Source organism: Sabethes cyaneus, chromosome 3 (genome assembly GCF_943734655.1).
Source record: "Sabethes cyaneus chromosome 3, idSabCyanKW18_F2, whole genome shotgun sequence".
Lineage (NCBI taxonomy): Eukaryota > Metazoa > Arthropoda > Insecta > Diptera > Culicidae > Sabethes > Sabethes cyaneus.
This window is the reverse complement of record NC_071355.1, coordinates 76,755,304-76,779,041: the sequence shown is the minus strand read 5'-3', so window position 1 is coordinate 76,779,041 and position 23,738 is coordinate 76,755,304. Positions and strand designations below refer to the sequence as shown.

Sequence of the window (23,738 nt, the reverse complement as noted above, 5' to 3'; positions counted from 1 at the left end):
CGTTGCCACTAAATGTAAAGTAATCAAATCGGTTATCAAATCAAAGATATCAATAATTATTCTATAGAACTGGCAGAAGGCAAAGCCCTTAAGGGATCAATCAGAAGTATCTAGTTGTCCAACTAACAATTTGCCAAATTAAGTTTACGACACTTGTTTTGTCTCCATTTGCTTCCAAATTATCATTTTATGCGTTTAACGTCCTAACAAATGGAATGCTGCTAGACATTTTTGAGGCGATATAGTTACCACTACTTTAGGACGACTTAAAGCAATCAGTTTTGGGGTTTCTCTATCTAAATTCGAAAATTTAAAAAGGTTTTCGGTTGATATTAAAATGTTATATTTTTACTTTAATTTTAAACTTTCATGCTAAATTCACTGCATTCTACCTCATCTCGAAAATGCAAGTCGTGCATCGATTAATCGCCGGGAAGAGTCTTTATTGGTTTCCAGGGATAAATAGAATATACCTAATTCGTTTATAAGTTTTACTTTCTTCTTCTTCTGTTTTTCTACAATGTGCTATACTGTTTTGTGTGTGTGTGTGTGGTTATAGTTCAATTAGCAAAAAAGTGGAAGACTCCAAACTCTGCTCTACCTTCGAGTGTTTTCCGCTGTTACCTGAACTGTTTGATGCACCGAACCGCGGTCTGCTGTTTTTGGTTCTAGTTCTATTTCGCTTAACGGGAGAGTTTACTGATTTATGATTATTTTTTTTTTTTCAAGCTTACGAAGCTATACAGTAGCAGATATAGGTATACAACTATACATCGTTTTCAACTTCCGCTATGTATATCCGTTGTTTGTTTTTAGAATTGTTGTCGGTGTGCACACAAAGCATGGCAATATGGTCACTATTATACGATTTGGTGCAACGTACGTACGATTTGGTGCAACAATTTCTTTTTTTGTTCAAACTAGTGTTGTGTTCTCGACCGAAGAAATAACTTCCACTATATCTTAGTTCGGTTTGCGGTGTGTATTAGTTTTTATTGATTTTCATTATTTTTTTTTTGTATAAATTTGTGTTCACGGTAGACCGTTTTATCTATTTTCTTTCTAGTTTTCTAGAGATGAGTTTGATGCTCTCCACGAGTGAATTTGCCATTACATTTCACGAGTAATTTCTTGTCGGCTCACGATTTGCCAGAAGTGGTAGCTCCTCTGTTTCCAGACTTAATGATTTACATGAAAGTTGTTGGTTGTTTGTTGTTGGTTGGTGTGTTTTGTATAGAATAAATATGTTGCATTTCGCTCGCTATATAATGTATGCGTGTGTGTCTGTGTGGGTCTAAAGAATCTCTCTTCGTGTCCTCACGATATTCGTCATAAGTTTGGATTGTTAGGGGGGCGCACCATTTAATCCTCCTCTTCGGATTCGGTTTCTGTAAGTTATGGATAGAATAAATTAAAAAGTGCATGTTATACTATTGAGATGTCCAATTGCGAGTCGCAAATTGAAATCTGTATATCGCTGTGGAACAGAACACAGCTTCCTAAATTTTTGAAAAGCAAGTGCTACTATTTCGGTGGTAAATCTCTGAGGGTGGTCATCTATTTATTTGTATGAGCTCGGAGCGTACCATGCGAAATCATGGAAGGTGCACTGGCACCGTGCTCATTGGTGGCGAACCGAAAACCAAAGCACCGACACTACGTTCAATATTAGAAGCACCAAGTGCGGTGCATACATAAATCGGTAGGAACCGTGTCACTCTGAGCGGTGCTTAAATAAGTCTCTGTCATTACCGTGAGCTGTTCCTTACTCCAATTATAAAATAAAATCTGGCTCCGTTAAGTATTCGCTCATGAGCAGTATAAAATGTAAAGATATGTAATGTCAAGTGAAGAACTATTTTGCGAATATTGTTTCTCTAGAAGCATTTTGAGAAACTAGTTCTGAATTTGCCCCATAAGAAACCTGCTCAGCTCCGTTACAAAATGACGGTCTCGCAATGGCAATGTATCGCTTTCTTTAACCACCGACGATGTTACTTGTTAATCGTCGGCGGTGAAACGAAATCGAATTTTTTTAGCATCCATTTACGACCAGACAAAGGCAGTGGTCCTGTGAAGACGGCTCAAAGTCCGGGGTTTACGTGATGCATTAGCAAAAAAAAAGATCCACATAAGTTACTCACCTTCTTCAGCATTTTGCAGCCACTCGATAAATTTCTTCATCTGCTCCAAGAAGTGCATTTTGCCCTTGTTTGAGTGTCCTTCCTTGTACCATTTGAGGATCGAATCCTCGGAAACAACCTCGGCTGTTGGCAACAAGATGAAAAATGACAAGTTATTAAACATTATAACACCGTCAATTCAGCTCGTCGCCTTACTTTTGTAGAACAGAAGAACGATCTTCTGGAACGCCTTCATAAAGTTCATGTTTTCGTAGCAGAACTCCTGTACTTTGAGCAGTAGAGCCATTTCCGATCGACTGGAGGTAGTGAACGCTTCGAACAGTTGCGTGTAAGTACGCAGATGCTTCAACGCTTGTTCGGCTACCAATTCCTCCTTTTTGTTCCATTCAGCCAGTGACATTATGGTGTTCCAGATCTGATAACGGGGGAAACAAAAGAATAAATTAGTGAACACATTCGCCGCTAGGTGGTAATGTTGTAATGTAGAATTCCGCCTGACATGCAGCTGATTAGTATAAGCAATCAGCAATGTGGCGGTATTCCGGTTATGATCTAGCAACCGTTTGAACCATCTTGAAGTGGATTTTTGTCTTCCAAACGGATTTGTCTAGGTGCCATTCAATTTACTCTTCTCACACATGACTTTTTACATTTACTCTAAACGTTTGATTCTATCTTTTTGTAAAATTCAAATATTTATCGTTGATATTATGCGTGAAAAGGTTAAACGGACACTATAGAAATTTGACGGACCAAGATACTTACGAGACCGATAACTTCATGTTCAGGAATGTTTGATCTGACCGACGTCTCCCTAAGGTCGGCTATAATATCTTTTGCTGACTTGCCATCGTTAATATCATCACTCAGCAACTGAAATAAATTGCAGAAATTAATACACGTTCAATTAGTTGACACGCTTATAATGATATACGTATTTGTATGGTGAAAACTTTTGTTCTAGATCTTGATGCATTCGACAACAGGAGAAAGCTGTCGAATTCAGTATGACATAGATTTGCTCTACCAGAATTCGCAAATGTTCATCGACTATTGATAAGTTGATGTACTAACCAAGATTCTGGGCACTAATATTTAGCGAATTTGTTGAACAGTTTTTCCGTGCTGTATCAAACCTAAGGCTAGTGAATGCTCCATACTTCGCACAGTGAAAAGAAGCATTCACTGAAACAGGTTTGAGGATCTTTATTGTAGCACATGTTTCCACACCAGCCGATTTACGCAACAGAAATACGGCCAGTTCTACTAATAATGTGCGGTATTGCGATAGTTTTGATACATAATCTCAACAATCTTTGCTTGATTGAATATAGTTGCAATTTGGAGTTAATTTCAAGTATTTTTCGTTTCTGTTTTCTAAACCGTCTCGATAAACGCCATTCAACCATTTTTTCTTCTTTTTCTTAAACTGTTTCGTTTACAAAATTCAAAAGATATGTCTTTTCCAAGCTTCTACCAACAAAACAAAACCACAGTTGGATCCAATACGTTGATTGTTTTCCGAGAAAAGGCACATAAAATTTGAAAGTTCGGTTTCTACAGGAGCGACATTTTATTAAAACGTTGCTAAATTTAGCTACCTAATTACAAAAAATGCAAGAAACGTTTCAGGTCATCAGCGTATAACAGTTTGACCCGGCGGGCATTATGAAGTAAATGTCAACGATGAATATAGAGAACAGCAGCGGTCCGAGGTTACTTCCTTGTGGCACACCAAAAGATTCGATTCATGAAAGCCAAGTTTCACACGCAATCGACGGTTGGCGTGATATGACGCTATCCACCAACCTAGTCGGTGCATACTAGCGATAGATTGTAGCAGCTAAAATATTGTGATTAGCTTTGTCAAGCTGTTGTCAAAGTAGTCTATTTGCTGTCTTTTCGTCGGTCTTATGTTGTCTTTTCGCTATTTTTTGCAACGCGTTTCGGCGTCTTTTTTGTCGCCTTTTCATGGTCGTTTTGCCATCTTTACATCACGTCGTCACTTTTTCAACGGCTTTTTACCATTGTTGACGTCTTTTTTGTTACTGTTTTGGCATCGTCATTTTGTCGATTTTTTTTCGATTTTTGTTGTTTTTTCATCACCTTTTTGACACCTTTTCTCACTGCCGTGTTTGTTTTGAAGACAACCAAAACTGCCACAAAAGACGATCATTAAGACTGTCGCAATGCCCTTCTGGCATATAAAAAAAGCAACCAAGCAAATGCTTTTTAAACTGTCATTTTGTCGTGCTTCGTCGTCTTGTTTACGCTTTTCTAGTCATTTTTTGTCGTATTTTCTGTTCTTGTTGTTTTTTTTATGGCTTTTTGCCATTCTGGCTTATTTCCATCGTCATACAAACGGCTTTCTGCCACATATTCGTCATTTTTTTTTGCATGTTTCGACGTGTGTTTGACGCTTTTTTTAAACGTTTTTGGTCGTGTTTTGTTTTGTTTTTTTTTGCCGCTGTTTTGGCATCTTTTTGTCAGCTTCATCATATTGTCATGTTATTCCGTCGTTTTTTGCATTCGTTAATTTTTTCGGCGCCGTTTTAGCGTTTTTGTTGTTTAGGCATCTTTTTGTCATCTTTTCTTTGTTTTTTATTGTCATTTTTTTACTATATCTTCGTTGTTTTTTCGTCTCTTTTTGTCATATATTTGTCATCTTTTCGTCGTCTTTTGTCACCTTATTGTAGGTTTTCAATCATTTTTTTTGTCATGTTGTGCTATGACCTTGTTTTACCGTCTTTTTATTGTCTCTATCGACTTTCCGACAACTATTTAGTTATTCCGTCATCCTATTGTTCTTTTTTTCGATGCCCTTTCGTCTTCTTTTCAGTATCTTTGTTTTCTTTTATTCGTGTGCGTCGTCCATTGCCACCTCTTTGCCATATTTCTATCGTATCTTTATGATCTTTTTACTTGCATTTCAAGGTATTTTCGTCGTCTGTTCATCGTTTTTTGTAGTCTGCTCTTGGCATTTTTGTCGGTTTTCCATCGGGTATAGCCGTTTTCACCGTCTTTTTTATTTTGACTCTTTTAAACGTTTTTTTGTCGTGTTTTTGTTTGCCTTGTCTGTCATATTCAGTTTTGTTTTTTGTCGCTGTGTTGGCTTCCTTTCGTCATCATATTCGCCTTTTCGTCGTTGTCATATTTGATTTGGTTGTTTATTTGTTTATTTGGTTAAAAAGTCAACAGATTTCTGGATCCTAATGACTAATAAAAATTACTAGCTAATGTTCTAAAGCGAGATTTTAACACGTTGCGGCTAACGCCAAAGTCAAAACAGGATAGAAAACGGAATTGCGTTGTAGGCCAGTTATAGTGCTAAAGATGCTGTAGTTGGTTCTTCTGTGTGGTTGGAAACAAATATGTACACTCAAAACGCTTTTTACGCGAAGGATACGTCCCGCGTAAATCAAAACCGCGTAAATTCTGAAAACCGCGTAAAAAACCCGAGTAAATTTCGAAAACCGCGCAAAAAAAATCAAAATTTCGCGTAACAAAACTTTGTGAATTTCAACACTACGCGAAAAAATAGACGTTTTGAGCACATCCGCGTAAATTCCGAAAACCGCGTAAATTTTGAAAACCGTGTAAATTCCGAAAACCGCGTAAAAATAGTCGCGTAAAAAAACGCGTAAAAAGCGACTTCAGTGTATTCTAGAAAAATACTAGGTATCGGGCTATTTTTTATATTTTTAGGATTGCTGAGAATTTTTTTGATAAAAATGTTTGTCACAATGTGCCCCATTTTGTGCATGTCCTGTAGTAGTCTTCAGCTTTGCAGTTAGGTACCGTATGATTATCTTTCAAATCGTGTGGATGTCTGAATCATTGGAATCGTGCTCAATTAGGACTTCAATCCGAAATGCATCATTTATTCCAGAAACAGTTCACTTTCGGCCGTCGGACTGAACAACGCACAGGTGGAGATGCATTCGCTCTGCTTAATAGACGGCCTTTGTTTTGTTTTTCGTTTGAAAAGTAATCATCCACACCGTACATATCGGAACAAACCTAGCGATATTTATATTTTCGATTTCGATTTGTTGATTTTTTCCGTGAAAGTATTGTGTTTACCCCGCGAACGTTTCGACCTTCTTCGGTCATTGACTACGCATTAGCACGTTTATCGTCTGCCTCGTCATCTATCTATTTACTGTACTTATTATTAAACTTGCCGCAAACCAAATGAAAATAAAAGTAGGATTCCTATTTCTAGCTTGTTTTCCAACTCTAACAACTCTGTTTTTGTTACATATACAGCAAAGATGTAGAATCAACTCAATTTACAAACAAGCAAGAATTTGAAGCTCGTTTGTTTTGAACGCGTAGCTGTCGTTTGTTGTTGAATGTATTTTTAGCTCTTGCACAAAAGGATGTGCTCCCCATTTTCACGGTCAGAATATATTATTCCAACCGTTTGACGAGTCACATATCCAAAGTGCGAAGAGTTGTGTTTCTGCTACCAAAAAGCGAAGCACAAACTCGACAAAAATACAATCTATTTATTATTGCACACATGCGACACCTCCCGACGGACTGTAGCACACATTCGGAAGGCTCTAATTAGGTGCGTTCGCTCGAATGTATTTGCATTCATATGAAAAAAAAGAGTCAATCCAGATTACAGTTGCATTTCTCACCTGTGTCAGTTCTCGTTTGGCTTCCTGGCTCGCCTGAGCCATATGAAGCTTGAAGATGTCCGCTAATTCTTTCTCGATGAACACGGTCTTCAAGTAGTCCTCGCTTCGTTTGTTGATCGGCAAGAAGTCCAGTAGACGATTATCAAGACCGCCCTTGCGCAGAACCGCTACCAGCGGAGCCGTGCCTTTTTCCTGCTTGAAGGTTACGAACACTTCGAGCAAGAACTCGAGTGCGAGACCATCCTTCGTCAGGTGCTCGTTATTCAGCACGAGCAGCACGTGCGGCGGTATGGAATTGTTAGCTGTGTGGGGAAAAGTGACACCGTTAATTAAAATTCCTAGGAAAGTTTCAACTATAATGTTCCAATCATCATTGACATCACAATCTCATATCCTCCAGCAGAAGATGAGAAAAGATGTAAGCAAAAAGAATGGACATTTCGATTTGGGCACTCTTTTATTTAATAAAACCTTCAATTTGTTGCGTTTATTATCAAATATCCGGGGATCCAGGTGCCTAATAAAAATTCCGTGTAAAATGAAACTTACCAATCCATAGGGCCGTCATGCGCGCTAGCTTGAGCCTTTCCAGTGGAGTAAAACCTTTGATGAAGATCAAAACCTTCTTCATTTCCTCCTCAAACATTTTCTCGAGGTACTTGTATCGACGCATAAGCCGCGTAAAGATCTATAGTCATGAATTAGAACATAATCAAAAAAGTACACTATTAGTTCATCTTGTTAAGCATATTACATATTGATTATTTTCGTGTCGGAACTCAAGAAAGATACAAATCCAATGCGAATCGCAGGAATTGAATTCAAGCAAAGATATTCCATTTTACTGTTGCACATTTGTCCACACCAGATGAATTGGGAAATTACATCAACTGGCTCTAGCTAAATATGTGCACAGATAGAATTGAAAACTACAGGTCAACTATTTACCTGTTCGTGGTTACGCATCGATTCCATGTCTTCCGATGCTGCGAATAGACAGCAATTGGTACGTGGTTTCTCGCCATCTTGTGAAATAGATCCACCGGGTACTGTTGAAAAAAAAAACGACCTTTAACTATGATGAAATTTTTTGCGGCATCTTTACACTCACCAAGTAATCCACCAGCAATCAAAATATCGAATAATACTTCTCCGTAGCGACGATAATCAAGCTTGTTACCGGCACTGTCTAAAAACTTGAAAACTTGTTCTAGATCTCCAGCTGCTTCAAGACCTGCAATGACCGCGTCACGGAATCCCGTGGGGTCATTCTTCTCTCTTTCATCTGCAATACACAAAACAAACCAGAGGCAGCTTATCAGTGCAAAAGTTTTAAAATTAGAGTTTCTTTCCGACAATAATCTTTCTTCAACTTTGTCTCAACTTTGTCAGCTTCAACTTTCGCAACAAGTTTGTTTCGTAATATGGTTGAAAAGAAAAATATACTTCAACTGCGTCAGCCGTTTTTTGTTATTTTGCGCTGGTCTTTGAGGAAGAAAAATCAACCTCGAAAAAGCATAGAGCGTAATATATTACGATTATTTTGTCTCGAATCGGTTACTAAATGCTGTATAAAGATGCTCGTTCGACCAGCTTTTGACGGTTATAAGCATGTGATCGCTCGTATGTTTTGGCGTCATTCTTCTATACTACAATCGAGCGCGATGGCATAAGCATTAGGGTGACAATGTGTTCACGAATGAAAAACAGTTACCTGTTAAACAGATTCATGATTTTTTATGTTGATCTTTGTTTGCCAAAGCCAAGAGCTTTCAGCAATACAAATACAAAGGCTACACAAATAATTTAAAAAAAATTATGACAGATAATTTAAAAAAAATTATGGTAGACAAGAAACGTATTAATCGCCGATAGGGACCCATAGCGTGCACACCACACAATAACGGCAAACGATGTAAAAACTTTGTAACTTCCCAAGGCCTCGTGATTCGAAATCGAAACGCCTTTTTTAAGCAAATTGTGGATATCAATGCCACCTGAATATCACCTTATCAACGTATAATGAACCAGATTGACCACGTGCTCATGAATGACCTTGTTCTTCCCTGAAGATCACAAACAAAGGTTCCTTCTCGGTTGAACATTAGGCAGCTAGATAACCCGCAATTTGCCGAGAACAACGCGCAAATACTTGATAAGACGGTTGGGGCAGAATGCGCTCGACTATTGAAAAAGCCGCTACCGTGGTACAAAAGAATTGCTTTGATGAGGAAATCTAACAAGCGGTAAAACTGGCTAGGAAAAATTATTTGAGGGTTGCCACTAGAGAGAACTTGTCCAAATACCGACGAGCAAGGAAACAGTCGACAACAACCACGATGAGGAGTAAAAAGCGCCAGGACAGAGATCGTAAAGAATCAGAACTATATGAACCAATCTCGTAAGAGATACACACAGAAACCTGACATATGTTGGGATGAGTTAGGGAATCTGGTCACAAGCGAGCGCGAGTTGATCCATAGATGGAAACAGTTCTTCGATGAACACTTTAAGTAGGCGGAATGGAGATTAACCTATTAATGCCCATGGAAGATAGTAATGTTCCAGCACAGAATCTCTAAGAAGTTAAACAATAAATCGAGTTGCTGAAGACAAACAAAGCTGCCGGTAAGGACCGTCTACAAACAGAGCTTCTTAAGCGTGGTCGAGAAACGCTAACAATGGCGCGACGGCTGGGTAATTTCCAAGACTCGAGATTCTGGTCTCGGGGACACTCTCTATGGGTAGCTCGAGACACGGCGAAGGTTGAGACAAAGTGTAAAAGTGACGGCTTGTCTCCTGCGTGCTATTCAACATCGCTCTTGACGTGGTGAACCGGCGAGAGTGCATTGAAACGAGAGACACGGTTTTTACCAAAGGCCAACGCTTACGCTTGTTACGTAATATAAACTGCATGTCATATTAATACAAAGTTGAGGCAAAGTCATACGAACGCGCAGTACCGATAGGCACACCCTAAAACGAATGGCAGCACTGACAAGCACTGACAAAACGTCAGCGGAAGGAAAATCCGGTTCGTTCTTCTTCTGCTGATATCGTTGAATATGGAAGGATGTTTTTTCAGCACGAGGCGAAGAAAAAGTGCGTTTTTTTCTGACCGGCCTGCGAAACAATTTGACGCGAGTGTAATCATACGTAGTGTGCGGGGCTACAATATCACTCGAAAAAGCGAATGGTGCTACAATCGTAATCGAAAGGCGAAAAAACAGAAATTAGTGCTAGTGCATCCCGCTCAATGCCGGTACAGACTGCCAAAGAAAACTAAACAATGCCAGTAATCATGAGCGCTACGAGAGTGAAAAGAAGAGGAGAAATTGAGGTTTTCGCCGATCTTGGAATCTTGGATCTTGGAGGTTTCGCGATCAGTCGCGGTGTTCTAACAGCCCGCGTGAAAGCAAGACCCCGGACCCCGGTGGTGATAGATAGAGGAAGAAAACAAGAAAAATTGCAATTACCCGTCCGTGATCCTCGGTGTTCGGTCGAAAGGTGACGGCGTGGATGAACGATCCAGCCGGGGGAGTACGACATTCGCGCAGTCATTCGAGCAAGCTGCTGTTAGCGCGGGATGCTCGGGAGCACGAGCGAGCACGAGGCCACGAGTAAAGACAAGGTTAGTAACTTTACTATGCTCATAGTGCTAGAAAAACTGTAAAAATGTATAGGCTTTGCAGATGACTTTGATATCATTGCGACAGCGGAGGCAATTCTAATCTTTGCCAGACGGAAAGTAGAGTCTAGGAAAATTGGCTATAAAAGACGAAATATATGAAAGAAAGCGAGAAGTACAATCACGCGCTTCCCACGGACGGTAACCGTTGACGACGACGAACTACAAGTAGTAGATGAGGTGTATTTGGAATCGCTGCTGACCGCGGATAAGATTAGGAAGGAGATTTAGCGACGCATCCAAGCGGGAAATCGAGCCTACTTTGCTCTTTGCAAAACGCTACGATCAAGAAGCATAGCTAGGAAGCTTGAAGCTGTAACACTGCTCACATACTCGCCCTTACCAAGTTTGAGTGAAGGCCCGCAGACGATATTTGGCGGAGTACTAACATATTAACGGTATGGACCCATATTTTTTTTTATATTTTTACTGTAACTAGAGACTTTATAAAGGAAAGTTTTATATGGGAATCGTTTCTAGGAGTCAAAACCGAAGTTTTAATGAAAAACAAATTTTTGATGGGAAACCTTTATTATCGGGGCATTACTCTCCTCAACTCTGCATACAAATTCTTCCTCCGGACTCTGTCGCGCAGACGGAGGCCGTTGCAGGAGATTTTTGATGGCAAATACCAGAGCGACATTCGAGAGGGACGTTCCAGGATGAACCAAATGTGCACCACGCGACAGCTCCTCGTTAAAGTCCCGAAATTCAACTTGCAGATTCACCGTTTGTTTAAAGACTTCAAGGCGGCGTACGATTCAGCTAAACGAAATGAGTTGTGGTACATTATGCTTGAACATAATTTTCCAACAAAGCGGATCAGGCTGATCCGTGCTACCCCTGATGGTTCCGAGATCAAACGTCAGAATAGCGGGTGATATATCGGACTCGTTTGTAACGTTAGATGATTTGAAGCAAGGTTGCAGCCGTCGAGGTTGCAGGCTATCGAATTCGATGTACAACATGCATTGCATTGGAAGATGCTGTTCGAAGCGCACGGGTGAAAAGAAGTGATACCATCATCATGAAATCTCACATGCTCCTAGAGTTCGCGGACGACATTGATATCATCGATGTTATAGTAGCCGTGGGACGTATACGCATCCTAAGGGGGAAGCTGTCAGGATAGGGTTTATAATGAACTCTCCCAAAACGAAATACATGGTGGTAGGTAGAAATGTTTAATCTGGCTCTATTTTGAAGGATCAGCTCTCCGGTAAATCAGTTGATTTGGCCACCGTGCACCGTAAATATTGATACCGACAAGATATCCAATCGAAAACATCAAGCATCTAATTTACTGACTGAGCGTTCGACAGAATATTTAATTTTAAGTTTAGATAAGTCCGATATATTTTCCACATTTTTTTGTTTTCGAATCATTTGATATCCTTTGAAACGCTTGGCACCCTAATAGAAACACATTACATAAATATCAGTAATAATAGGTCATCATTCATCCTCACCATTTATCTATAATGACGCAAGCTGGCGTTGACGATAGGATGCCATTGTGCTTTCACCCACTAATCAATGACGACGAGTGTAGGTAACTAGTCGTAACCAGCATTACATACCTACTACATACGCCTCTTATTGAATTGGTTAGGGCGGTAGTGGGTGTTCAAAGAAAAGCACGGAAAAGTAATCAAAAGCTGTGCGGCAAGGCAACTACTCATCGGGGAAATCCGTAGAGACAGACTCAGACTGTGAAGTGATTGACTGCTCGTTGTCGCACTCGAGTAAGTTTTGTTTTACATTCAATCTGTTCGCATTTTTCGAAAACAATGAAAACTCCAGATAAGTCAAAACAATGACGAGATAGATGTTGGCCATTAAAGTGAAGAACAATTGGCTGGGAAAAGAGCATATATTTTGATGGAAATAATGATTGAAATAGCATCCGGGTTGCCTTTTTATATCCTTGATGATCAAAAGTATGATAGAGCATTTGAATGTTCCTAATATAGAATTCATATGAAGATAATGGCCTAGTTGTACAAGCTGCGAAGATAAGAAAATGCTTTAGAAGATACAGTTCGTATGGTTTTGAATGTCTAGTATATCCCATGGTGTATCTAGCATGGTGAAACGCTAATGTGAAATAGTAGGCGAAGTGGAGCATATGCTTTTGTTGTGCAGGGCAGGAGACGAAACGATGCTCTGTGACGTAGGAAGTTTGCAGCTTTTTTTCGTTGCTTTGAGAATAAACAATAACCAAAGCAACGAGCAGCTTTGCAGCTATATTGACAACAGTAAACAAGTATCGCTTACCGCATGTTGAAGCATTTTTTTTCGTTTTGGAAAAATTAAAACCAAGGTAAGTACGTAATATTGTACTAATATTCCAAAGCGAGTCTAATGCATACTTTTTAGATGCCATCTTTCTGCGCGGTAGTGGGGTGCGACAACAAACTGTCCCGTAACCCAGACGTCACGTATCATCATTTTCCACGAAACACAGAACGGCTGAGGTACTGGATAAGATTTTGCGGTCGTGAAGATCGTTGGATCCCGCAGAAGAATCAGGGAATTTGTTCGTGTCATTTCAACGAGAACAGCTATGATATTAGCTATAAACTGCGACACGAACTAATTGGTGCTAAAATGCGCCGAACATTGAATGCAAATGGTAGTATAAAAACTATTTTAAGAGGAGTAAATTTTAATTAACACCCTTTCCAGCAATACCGGGTAATATCAGTATTCAAGATACAACAGTAGATCAAGTACAAGAAACACTTTTAGGAGACATTGAGATGGCTGAGGATACGTCCCACGGTTTGTAAACGTTTTACATACAAAAAGTGCATACGTCCGCAGCCTTTACGAGTTAGCACTTTTATCGGACTCTATGTTTTATAATTACTCGTTCCTACCTGTTAGACCGCTGTCCGTTCATCTGCATATGCATGTTCGCTTGCATATGCTGGATAAGCCTATTAAGCCCAACCATTATTCGAATTGGTATTGCAAATGTAATCCAAGTTCATTTTTAATTCAAGTGTGTCAGACAAGCAGTGAAAAGTAGAGCCATTGCTCTTTGACGTTTTACAATTTTTTCGCGATATATGCGGCTTTCGTAGTTTGGCTACTGTAATATGCACTAGAACTGAACTGTGTAGTGGCTTCGTCCGCTGGGAGGATCGAACTTTTAAGCTGTCCTACTAATTTCCAATAGATTACGTTAAAATATGTTAGAGGTAGACAGTAAAGTAGAGATAATTGGTAATACATGTTTGTATTGATACAAGTAAAATGAACAATAATTTATATATTATGTATTATTAACAAGCGCTTGTGAAATGCATGGACATATGATGCAAATGACGCGACTTATATGATGATAAGTTTTCGTTTTTTCACCGGCCGTATACTTATAATGTATATGTCGATTAATATGTAGAAACAATAAAAATATTATTTATTCAAATGCATATACCGCTTGTTGTCATATTATCTTTTCCAACATTTATAGAATCAAGCCTAAAATGTTTTGAAGACGTGGATTGCGCAGCAATCAATGAAGCTAATAAGCCCGAAAATAGTCCGCTGGTAATACGAGCATTGCAGTCAAATTCCGCGGAATCTGAGCTCGAATTAGCATTTCGCACTATCAGGAATCAGGCACAGCAAATAATCGAACTTAAAGAAGTAAACCAAAGTTTGAAATTGCAGTTGGATCAAAAACGAAGCACTGAAGAGAAGTTGACAAATGAGCTTAGTTTGGCAAAACTTCAAATTCAGCAACAACAACAATTCATCACAGATTTGAAACTTGCGAACTCCAATCTGGCTAGCCAACATGTTTCTGAAGGAAAAGCCTTTAGAAAACAACTCTATAATATGGAGAAGCAGTTACGAATTTGTGAACTGCAACATATGGATCATACACAATTTGTTAAACAAATGAAACTGTCCTTAAGAGAAGTACTATCGGAGAATCAAGTGGATGTTATCCTTGGAAGGAAGCAACGTGTTCACTGGACTTCTGAGGAAATATCGAAAGCATTTGCTATTCGCGTTTTAAGTAAACGTTGTTATGTGCACTTGAGAAACGAATTAAAGTATCCTTTACCGGGTATTTCTACGCTTCAGGACTATGCAAGACGGATAGATTTGAAGAACGGTTTATTGCGAGATGTATTACGAGCTATGGATATAGTTGGTCAAGGACTACAACCTCAGGAGTTAGCTTGCATTATTACATTCGATGAGATGAGCGTACGAAAAATTATGGAATACGATCAACAGGCAGACGAAATCGTTGGCCCTTACACTCATGCTCAGATCGTAATGGTGCGTGGCTTATTCAGTAAATGGAAGCAAGTGATTTTTGTAGCCTTTGACCAACCGATGACGGAAGATATTTTGAACAATATTATAAAAGAACTACATAACATTCGCTACAATGTTGTTGGTATTACATCGGATAACGGGCCGGACAATATTTCCCTGCGCAATAGAATGGGAATTACGATTGAACATACGCACTTCGACCACCCCGTAACTCAAGAAAAAATCTACGTTTTCGGAGACGCTCCACATAATCTCAAGTTAGTTAGAAATTGGTTTGTGGGCGAAGGAATTGTTTGGAAAAATCGTACGTTAAATACTAGGCTTTTACGTACCCTTATTAATGAACGAGCAAACTGCGAACTAACGCCAATCTTTGCTCTCAATAATGGGCATCTGGAGCTGTCTCCAGCTGAGAAGCAGAACGTATCGAAGGCAGCAAAACTACTTTCGCATACTACAGCAGCTGCTTTGAGAGAGCGATTCCAGGACACGGAAGACATGATAGAGGCTAATCATCTTGCAGATTTTGTAGAAATTGTAAACAACTGGTTCGACGTTTTCAATTCATTTAAGGTGAGATGCGTTTTCATTAAGTTTTCAAATTTCAAAAACAGTTTTTTGGCGCAAAATGAAAGTTCTGTTTTTTGACATGCATTTACTGCATTTATCTTGCTGCTCTGTGCACAGAGCAAAGAATATATTTTCGTAAACAGAAATTTTATTTCAATTAAAAAACTGCTCCTAAAAATCATAAAATCATTGATGCCTCATTTCTCCGTAAGGCTTTTGACAAAATAGAGTTAAAACAATCATATAAAGCAACTGGACAACAATTGGAAACTCTCGATAACATGTGGGAATTAATGTTCGAATCTCGAGGAATCAGAAAAGGCGGAGTGATATGCAAATCGCTGGCAGTGTTTCAAAAGTCTATTTTAATGTCCATTGTATCGCTCAAAGGCCTGTTTACTGACATGGAAAAGAAATATGCAATAAAGTTTGTTTCAACATATAAGGTAAATATTTCCGTTCTGCACATCATTGTCTTACAGATGATAATGTGATAGTTATGCATGTTTGCAATTTAAATGTAAATGAATGTTGTTTTCTAAGCTAAATCAAGACTTGCTCGAGAATCTAATATCGCAGATTAGGACCAGAGGAGGGTTGGATGATAGGCCTGCTCCGCTACAAGTTTTATACCGATTACGTCTGATTATTCTGGGTAAAAATCCAGGAATTACTCACCGGAACTCGAACACTATAGATCAGGATCAGAAATGTGAAGAGCGGGATGAATTTATAACGGCACAACTGTTTATAAAAGCCAACGTAGTTCCTAGTGTTCCTGATGAGCCTAAGAACTACGTTGATGAGTTTGCATTAGTTGATTCCTCGTTGGTTCCGAATGCAGTGATTGTACCGAACGATAGCAATGACGATCAGCTGCCAGAATCGCTATCGCTAATGTCAGGCCAGGAACAAGACGGTTTTATCTATATCTTGGGATGGATAGCTTACAAGCTCCGTAGTTCACACCCGGAACTTGGTGATAAAACGGCAAACATTAGTATGTTGAATAAGGGAAATATACCATCGTTCTTAGCACGGCTTTCGTATGGTGGCCTCACCGTTCCGTCTCCTGAGTTTGAATCCATTGGCAAAGCAATGGAAAAAATTTTCATTCTTTGCCAAGGGACATCCGGATTCAAATTCAAAACAGAAGTATTAGCCACTGTTGAACGTCGAATTGCGGAACAACACCCTAACTTCGATAAAACCATTATACAAAAATTCGTCAAAATACGCACCATTGTGCGAATGCGATACGGAAATCTCATAGAACAGGGCTTATTGAAACCAGAAGAGAAAGCAAACGATGAAGGACCTTCCAAAAAGATTCAGCGAAAACGAATTCTCAGTAAAAGTTGCACGGCTAGGAAATACAAAAAATTAAGTTCTCAGTAATCATGTGAGTAAAGGAGATATTTTTGGCAATAAAGTCAATTAATCTTCATTTTTCAGGTACTCTGTCTCCTTAAACAACTATAATATTATAATATTAAAAATGAATCGATATTTATTTGATAAGTATTCTATTTTACCGGTGAGTAGTGGGAAAATGAATGTAAAGGCCCACAAATTAATTAGTTTCTTATTTAGGGAAATTACCGGAAACTGTACGTGTACCTATTGGAATCTGTTTTACCTGTTTTTTTATATTCAGCAACGATTCATTAGCATTATCATTGGCATTAGCATTATGTTCGCACTATGGGTATTGTCGGTAAGTTGCAGGAGAGTAACTTCGAACGCTTCTGAACTAACTCTGTTTTTGTTTAAGGAAGTTATCGGAAACTGTAAGTGTGCCTACTGGAATCTGTTTTACCTGTTATTTGATATTCAGCAACGATTAGCATTAGAATTATGTTCGCACAACGAGTATTGTCGGTAAGTTGTGGGAGAGTAACCTTGAAGGCTTCTGAGCTAATTCTATTTTTGTTTAAGGAAGTTACCGTACCGTAGAAGTGGTGATCGCGAACAACAGCACTAGTATGGAGACCCAAGCGGGAAATTGGGACTAGTTTGCACTTCGCAAAACGCTACGATCAAGTAGCACACCCCGCCATACGAAGGTGACAGTGTACAAAACTCTCATCAGACCGGTAGTTCTTTAAGCTGAACTCGAAGCTTAACGGAGGATACACGCGCCCTTTTCGTGCTCGAGCGGACGTTGCTGCGGATGATATTTGGCGGAGTACAAACTGGAAGCGGAGAGTAATTTGTAATTTATTCATAATTTAACAGAAAGCTACCAGTTACATAATTTTTTTTACACCAGTCACGGAGAGTAGCGGAGGATTATGAATCAAGAGTTACGGCCCTGTTTGAAGAGATTTCCATCTGGCATCTATGGTACATCTGGCGAAAGTCGGTAGATTACGGCCGGCCAACGAAAACAGTTTTCTTCACCAACCCCACTGTAACCAGGAACAGAGGAGCTCAGCTAGTGATGTCCGTTAATCATTCGAAGAGAACCGGTTAATAATAAATTGATAATTATAATATAATATAAATATATATTCCATGCGTTTCACTTTTTAATACTAGCCTGTTCGAAAATGTATTGTTTACTTCTATCAAAGGTGATAACTGATTTACTTCGTCCAAATTGCAAAGCTATCTTCGATGCACGTGTTTTAGACTGTAAGCTTTTACAAACGAGATGCCTACGTCACAGGTTTTTGAAGCTTTTTTTAAATGACTGCTTTTGATTTTTAGCATACCGTTTCACCATGTCTAGATACACCATGGTATATCCATTGAAATAGTCACAATGACTGAATTCGCTACATTTTGCCTAACATTTCGTGTGTTTTCAGCAATCCACTTGCGAATACCGTGTGTTCGTTTCTCTTTTTAGCCCAACTCGTCATGGAACACAACGACAAAGGCGGGTTTAGAATTGATTTGCTCTAAGCACTGTAAAAAACGCAATGTCCCTGGGAAAGTTGCCGGACACTACGACAGACTGGAAGTGCTCGATGCGTTAAATGGTAACAAGAGGATTGCTCAAAATACCCACGTATTTTTTTTTTAGTTGGTAGGCCGTGCTTAAATTTTGTTTCTAAAAAGTGTCTAAAAGAGTTCAGATTTCATTGGCTTGAAATTTTTTTTTCAAATTTCTCGAATAAGTGAGTCCCAATTGATCTATTATTCATAATGTGGTGCTTTGGGCTCATGTTCTTCTGTATACATTAAACCAGTTTCTCATAAGGAACTGAGAACCTGGACTTGTGAGAAGATGGGTTTTAGTATCAGCATGGTGAAAACGTTATCTTCCGAGGTGATACGGCAGAAGATACGGTAGAATATGCTGATCAAGACCACACAGACAGGAGGCTGTCCGCTTGCTTAATAATTTGGTCTAACGTTGTTTGGCATAATCCGTTACAAGTACGTGAAACCTGAACTTATACCAAACAGGTTAACCTCGCCTATATGCACACAATATGAACAAAGACCAATTGCTTTTGTTTGTTCTAAATGAGTTTGTAAGTATATAGGTATAGCGATAAAAATTATTTCGATTTCCGACAAACAAAGAAACCAAATTTCATAAAACTTTCCATCGCCAATTGTTGATTTACCATAATTTTCAGTAATGCCGCAGATTGATGAACCACGGCACACTAGTCGTTATGGATCTTCAAATCAGGAAATCGCTCAAAACCTAATCGCTTTTCGTGACGCTTGCATTTTTAGATTTTTAGAGGCACAATACCTTCCAGTAAAATGTAATCCTAGGTAAAAACAAACTCAGTGTACGTCTGCTCTACTTTTCACCCGTCTTGATGAATGCCTTAATGCAGCTGGCAGAAATTATAGTGATTCCAAGAAAGACACAAATATAGGTATGTGGTTTCCCTTAGATCGATTATTATTGATCCACATACCTATGTCTATCGTAAAAACTGCAAAGCTAATTTCTTAGAGGGCAGTACGAGGAAAAACCTTCCTGCACACCGGGCTGTGTTTAACCTAGATCTTAACAATAAATTATTATCAGCGAACATTACTCACCCCTTTTCCTGGTCTTGATGCGTTGACCTGATAGTACTGGTCTTTCGGCTTTCTGACTCATACAACAAATTACTGCTCCATCAATGAGAAAATAAAAGAAAAGGAAAGAAAAAACAACATGCATTATTGTTGCGAATAACGTTTAGTGTTATTTAATCGGTTTCTCATTCCGTTGAAAAAGAAACACTGACGATATTAGGCAAAGATATAAAGCAAATAGATGAATGAATAAAAAATAGGTCTATTTCGTCAGCTCTATACATTTCGATCATTGCTACCTATGGCCATAAAAACATATTGAAAGAATATCAACTTAGAAAAGGTTTTATTTCCCAGCAATAATTGTTTGTCGGCTGTTTAGGTCAAATCAGTTCAAGCGAGACAATTCTTACTAGGTCAGGTCAGTCAGCACTAGAAGAAAAATTCCTTGCCCGATAGTGACATTGTAGCGAGGCTGCGTGTTAGACCGAGCATGGGTTGTTCGCTCGAATAACATAGCTAAGCACACGCTTGATTGGTTTGCTCTGACAGTATTCCGATGAGGAATTCTCCACGAAAGGAACTGGTAACAGTTGTTCAATTCGTGGACCACCACTGTCCACAAATGCATATCGTCGTTTCGCGGAACAAGGAATCTTTCCATTCATAGCTGACGAAGCCTCTCTAACGAAGCTATTTGAGTAAATACAACTTCAGTCACACGAAGTGTGGCAGCAGCGCCATAAAATAGAAGGCCAAAATGGCAATTAAATCATCTCTTACTTTCACCTTCGGAGTTACCAACCACGCTATATATTCATTATGGACCTTGGACTGTCATAAACAATTAGCAGACACGTAGGTAATTTAATGACGATTCGTTCAAATAATTGTACTGCAGACAGGTTAGATTAAAAGTCACACAAAAGGAACAGACGACATATTAATTGGCCACTTTATCTTATAGATTAAAAGGAAAAAAAAGATTTATTTTTGGAAATCATATTTAAGAAATGAAGACAAGGTTTTAACCATTTGCTACAGAAACAACTTTCGCTCAACTGCGTCTTAATTTTTTGGCATAAAAAATCGTAAAACTAAAACTGGCAACCACACAGGGTGTGAGAAAAAACGTGTACGTGTACGCTTGTTTTTTACGCCTTTGTGCAAATTGATTACGAAAAATTGTGACATAATCTCAAATTACGTGGTTTCTTGTGGAAAAAAAAAGCTTCAGTAAAAAGCAAATTTTTAGAACTTTCTATTAAATTATATTTTGCATTTAATAAAACTTCTATCATTGCAAATTACGTAAGTTATGAATGATCCTATTGCAACAGCTGCCTTCCCCTTCATCGTTGCTAAGTAGGGTGTGCAATTTCGGTTCACTGTTATTTTTAAGGCAGTTTCAAAATTCATAATTAAAGTGACCTGAAAACATGAGAAATGTGTTGCAAACAGATAGTAATAAAACTGCTATACACCATACAAAGAATGCTAGACAAAGCACAAATGAAATAAAATGGTGACTAATGTGAGACTTATGGACCTCCATTACTGTACGTATAGGTACCATGTGGAGTGGAGTGCTTTTTAAGTTGCCGTAGGTGAGCAAATCGAAAAATATAAATGTACATTTTAGAAACTGACGAAAATTAACAACCTAAGAGAAATTAGGACGTAAAATAAAAGCTTACTTAGTGACTGGTTTTCCTCGAAATACACGGATCCAAATTCAAATAGGATAACAAAATTTAAGCCGTTCTTTCCGGTCCCGATGGAAAAATTAAATTAAACTCAAAAACTAAAATATCACAATTTAGGGTCGCACTAAAATATGAAGAGAAAGAAATAAATATACTTGTTTGCTAACGAAAACTATGACGTGAAAGAAAAAAAACTGCTGTATCGCGCGGACACGTCAAAGAGCCGAAAACGTGGACACTCCGCGCTCGCTTCGTTTCGTTCACCGTCGCCGACGTCTAACAACTTTCCTTTCCTTTTCTTGATTCAAGTGCTAAAGGGAGCTCGTACGTATCTTCGCTTGTTGGATTTCGCGCGATGGAGTTTCCCTGTAGAGAAAATCCGACACTAACATCACTAAATATGTCAAGAGCACAAAACGTCCTGAACCGGTTCACGAATACTCTTCTTCGTATCACACCAGAGCTCACGATTTTGTGAATCATTATGTACCGTTAATTACGTACACATTCACTTCAATTATTAGATATCATTTGAATGTGTGCGTTTATACTTGAAGGCTTCGACTTTCCGAGCTCTCGAGTCCCGATCATTGGACATTGAATTAAAAAACTATGGCAAATTCCGTATTGATGCTCAAGGTCTACAAGTTTATTTCCTTATCCATTTCGTCCACCAGCGCATAAAGAAATCATGATTAACAAAGCAAATCAATGTATGAAACCGATTGCAGTAACTTTTTGTGTTGCGCTATACGGTACTGCCATTTTGCTTGAATGAATAATTGAATCGTAATTATAAAATCGATAACGACATAGTAAAAAAAAAGTGCACGTATCTTTATCGCGAATGAAATAAAACGAAACTTTAGGGGAAAAACCGCCGCAACGAAAAGAAAAATGGCTCCCGGAGGTCACGATTTTACTTACAGATTTTTTTCTAGGCTAACTCGCGGAGAGCAATGAGACAGAAGTAGTGAAAACAGGGAGAGTTCACACGACACACAACCGAATGCTTCACACCACACGCGCTGATTAACGAAAGTCGAAAACTCCGTCCTCAACGCGGAAAGCGGAATTGGATTTTTGAGACAGTGTGCGTATGCAGACCTTGCGCTGGGAATAGATACGAGAAATTCGAAGGGGTGTGTGTGAAAAACATGTATTTAACATCGAATCGGTTTAAACGTCAAACCAACACATGCATTTCCAACGGAAGTTGCAGGGGTGGCGATTAATTTCGAAAGAAGCCATTTTCGAATGAAAAAATCCGTTCGACGATTTTTAGGGCAACATTACCGATACATGACCACTACCCAAGTAACAATTTCAGGCTGATCAAACGCTTTTATAGCTGATTTTATTCAACCTGTGGCTGATCTATGGTTTAGATTTAGAATTAAAACCTTTTTTCAGCTCTTAAACATCTAAATCTGGTGATTTAATCAAGCTTCAGGCTAATTAATAGCTGCTTTCGAAGCTGCAATGAAACTAAATCCAGCTTTTTACGAGCCATAATGGCGGACGTGTTCGTTATATTTAAACAGCATATTTGACATTTCCCTAATACATCGAACGTTTTCTTTCCGTACATTCCTTTAATTTTACCGTGAACACGCGGAAAGAAAACATGCGATGTATTAGGGAAATGTCAAAAATACTGTTCAAATATTACGAACACGTCCGCCATTATGGCTCGTTAAAAGCTGGATAGAAACTTTTTTGCACTTTTAAATAGCCAATTTGCGCAATGCTGTCAATTCTATTTTTAGAACGAGAAATAGTTTTGCAATCTACTTTTCCAGTCGCTTAATCAACGCTTCATCAACCTTTATGCAGCAAAAAAAATCTATTTTTAAATTTAAAAAAATGGAACGCATCATTTTTATTTCGCCGTCAACGCGATATATTTTTAGTTTGGAATAACTTTATAATTCGTACAAGTAACCCAAGTAACAACGGTAGATGAATTGCAAGTGCAATGGCTGTTTACGGGTTGGTTTAAGGCGATCAAAGCTGCATAAGGTAAACACTCAAATGGTGTTTAAATAAGCGATGTTTAAGCCACTTTAAGTTTTTCAAACCAGTTCTCTCCCAAAAGCTGATAAAAAAACTTAATAGCAGATTTTTCTGCTAAGCAATCTGCTTCTAAACAGCCATAAACATCAAACCGTTTTACGGCTGCTTAAAGGTGTTAAAATGTCGAGTGGAAGCTTTCATTAGGCTCACAGCTTTTAAACTACTTTAAGTCTGCTTAAGGGTGTTAAAGTGGCTTTACAAACTTCTACCAAGTTTTCTTTCGGCTCACAGCACACATCCTGTCAGATCATAGAATTTCGCAATTCGGCTGACAGCAAAAGTTTGTCAGTTATCGACATTATCGACTGCTTCACGCTAGGCGGGCTGAGCTTCAGGTATAAAGATATTCTCACTGTCTGTTCTGCAGATGCAAATGGGGCGGATCATACGGTGAGTGCTTATGGATCAAAAGATGGCGGGCTCAATTCCCGGAAAAAAGACATGCATTTTTTAATTAGTTAGCTTCCCAAGTAACAATTTTAGGCTGATCAAACGCTTTTATAGCTGATTTTATTCAACCTGTGGCTGATCTATGGTTTAGGTTTACGAATAAAAACCTTTTTTCAGCTCTTAAACATCTAAATCTGCTGATTTCATCAAGCTTCAGGCT

General features: G+C 38.8%; 1 protein-coding gene across 2 annotated transcripts; it reads right to left on the bottom strand.

Annotated features, from left to right (window-relative positions):
- Nucleotides 1-328: 328 nt before the first annotated feature.
- Nucleotides 329-22,085, bottom strand: LOC128744533 (protein krasavietz). 2 transcript variants are annotated; one of them, XM_053841605.1, is made up of 11 exons: nt 21,980-22,085; nt 21,044-21,176; nt 19,368-19,439; nt 7,905-8,078; nt 7,742-7,842; nt 7,343-7,481; nt 6,794-7,095; nt 2,910-3,017; nt 2,340-2,559; nt 2,145-2,267; nt 329-1,388 (listed from the first exon to the last, which is right to left on the bottom strand). In XM_053841605.1, exons 3-11 carry the CDS (start codon nt 19,426-19,428, stop codon nt 1,363-1,365), a joined length of 1,254 nt encoding a protein of 417 aa, XP_053697580.1. In that variant the 5' UTR covers nt 19,429-19,439; nt 21,044-21,176; nt 21,980-22,085; the 3' UTR covers nt 329-1,362. The 2 variants fall into 2 exon arrangements, with proteins under 2 accessions (XP_053697580.1, XP_053697581.1); XM_053841606.1 differs by lacking the exon at nt 21,044-21,176 and having other exon boundaries at nt 21,980-22,076.
- Between the last annotated feature and the right edge of the window lie 1,653 nt (nt 22,086-23,738).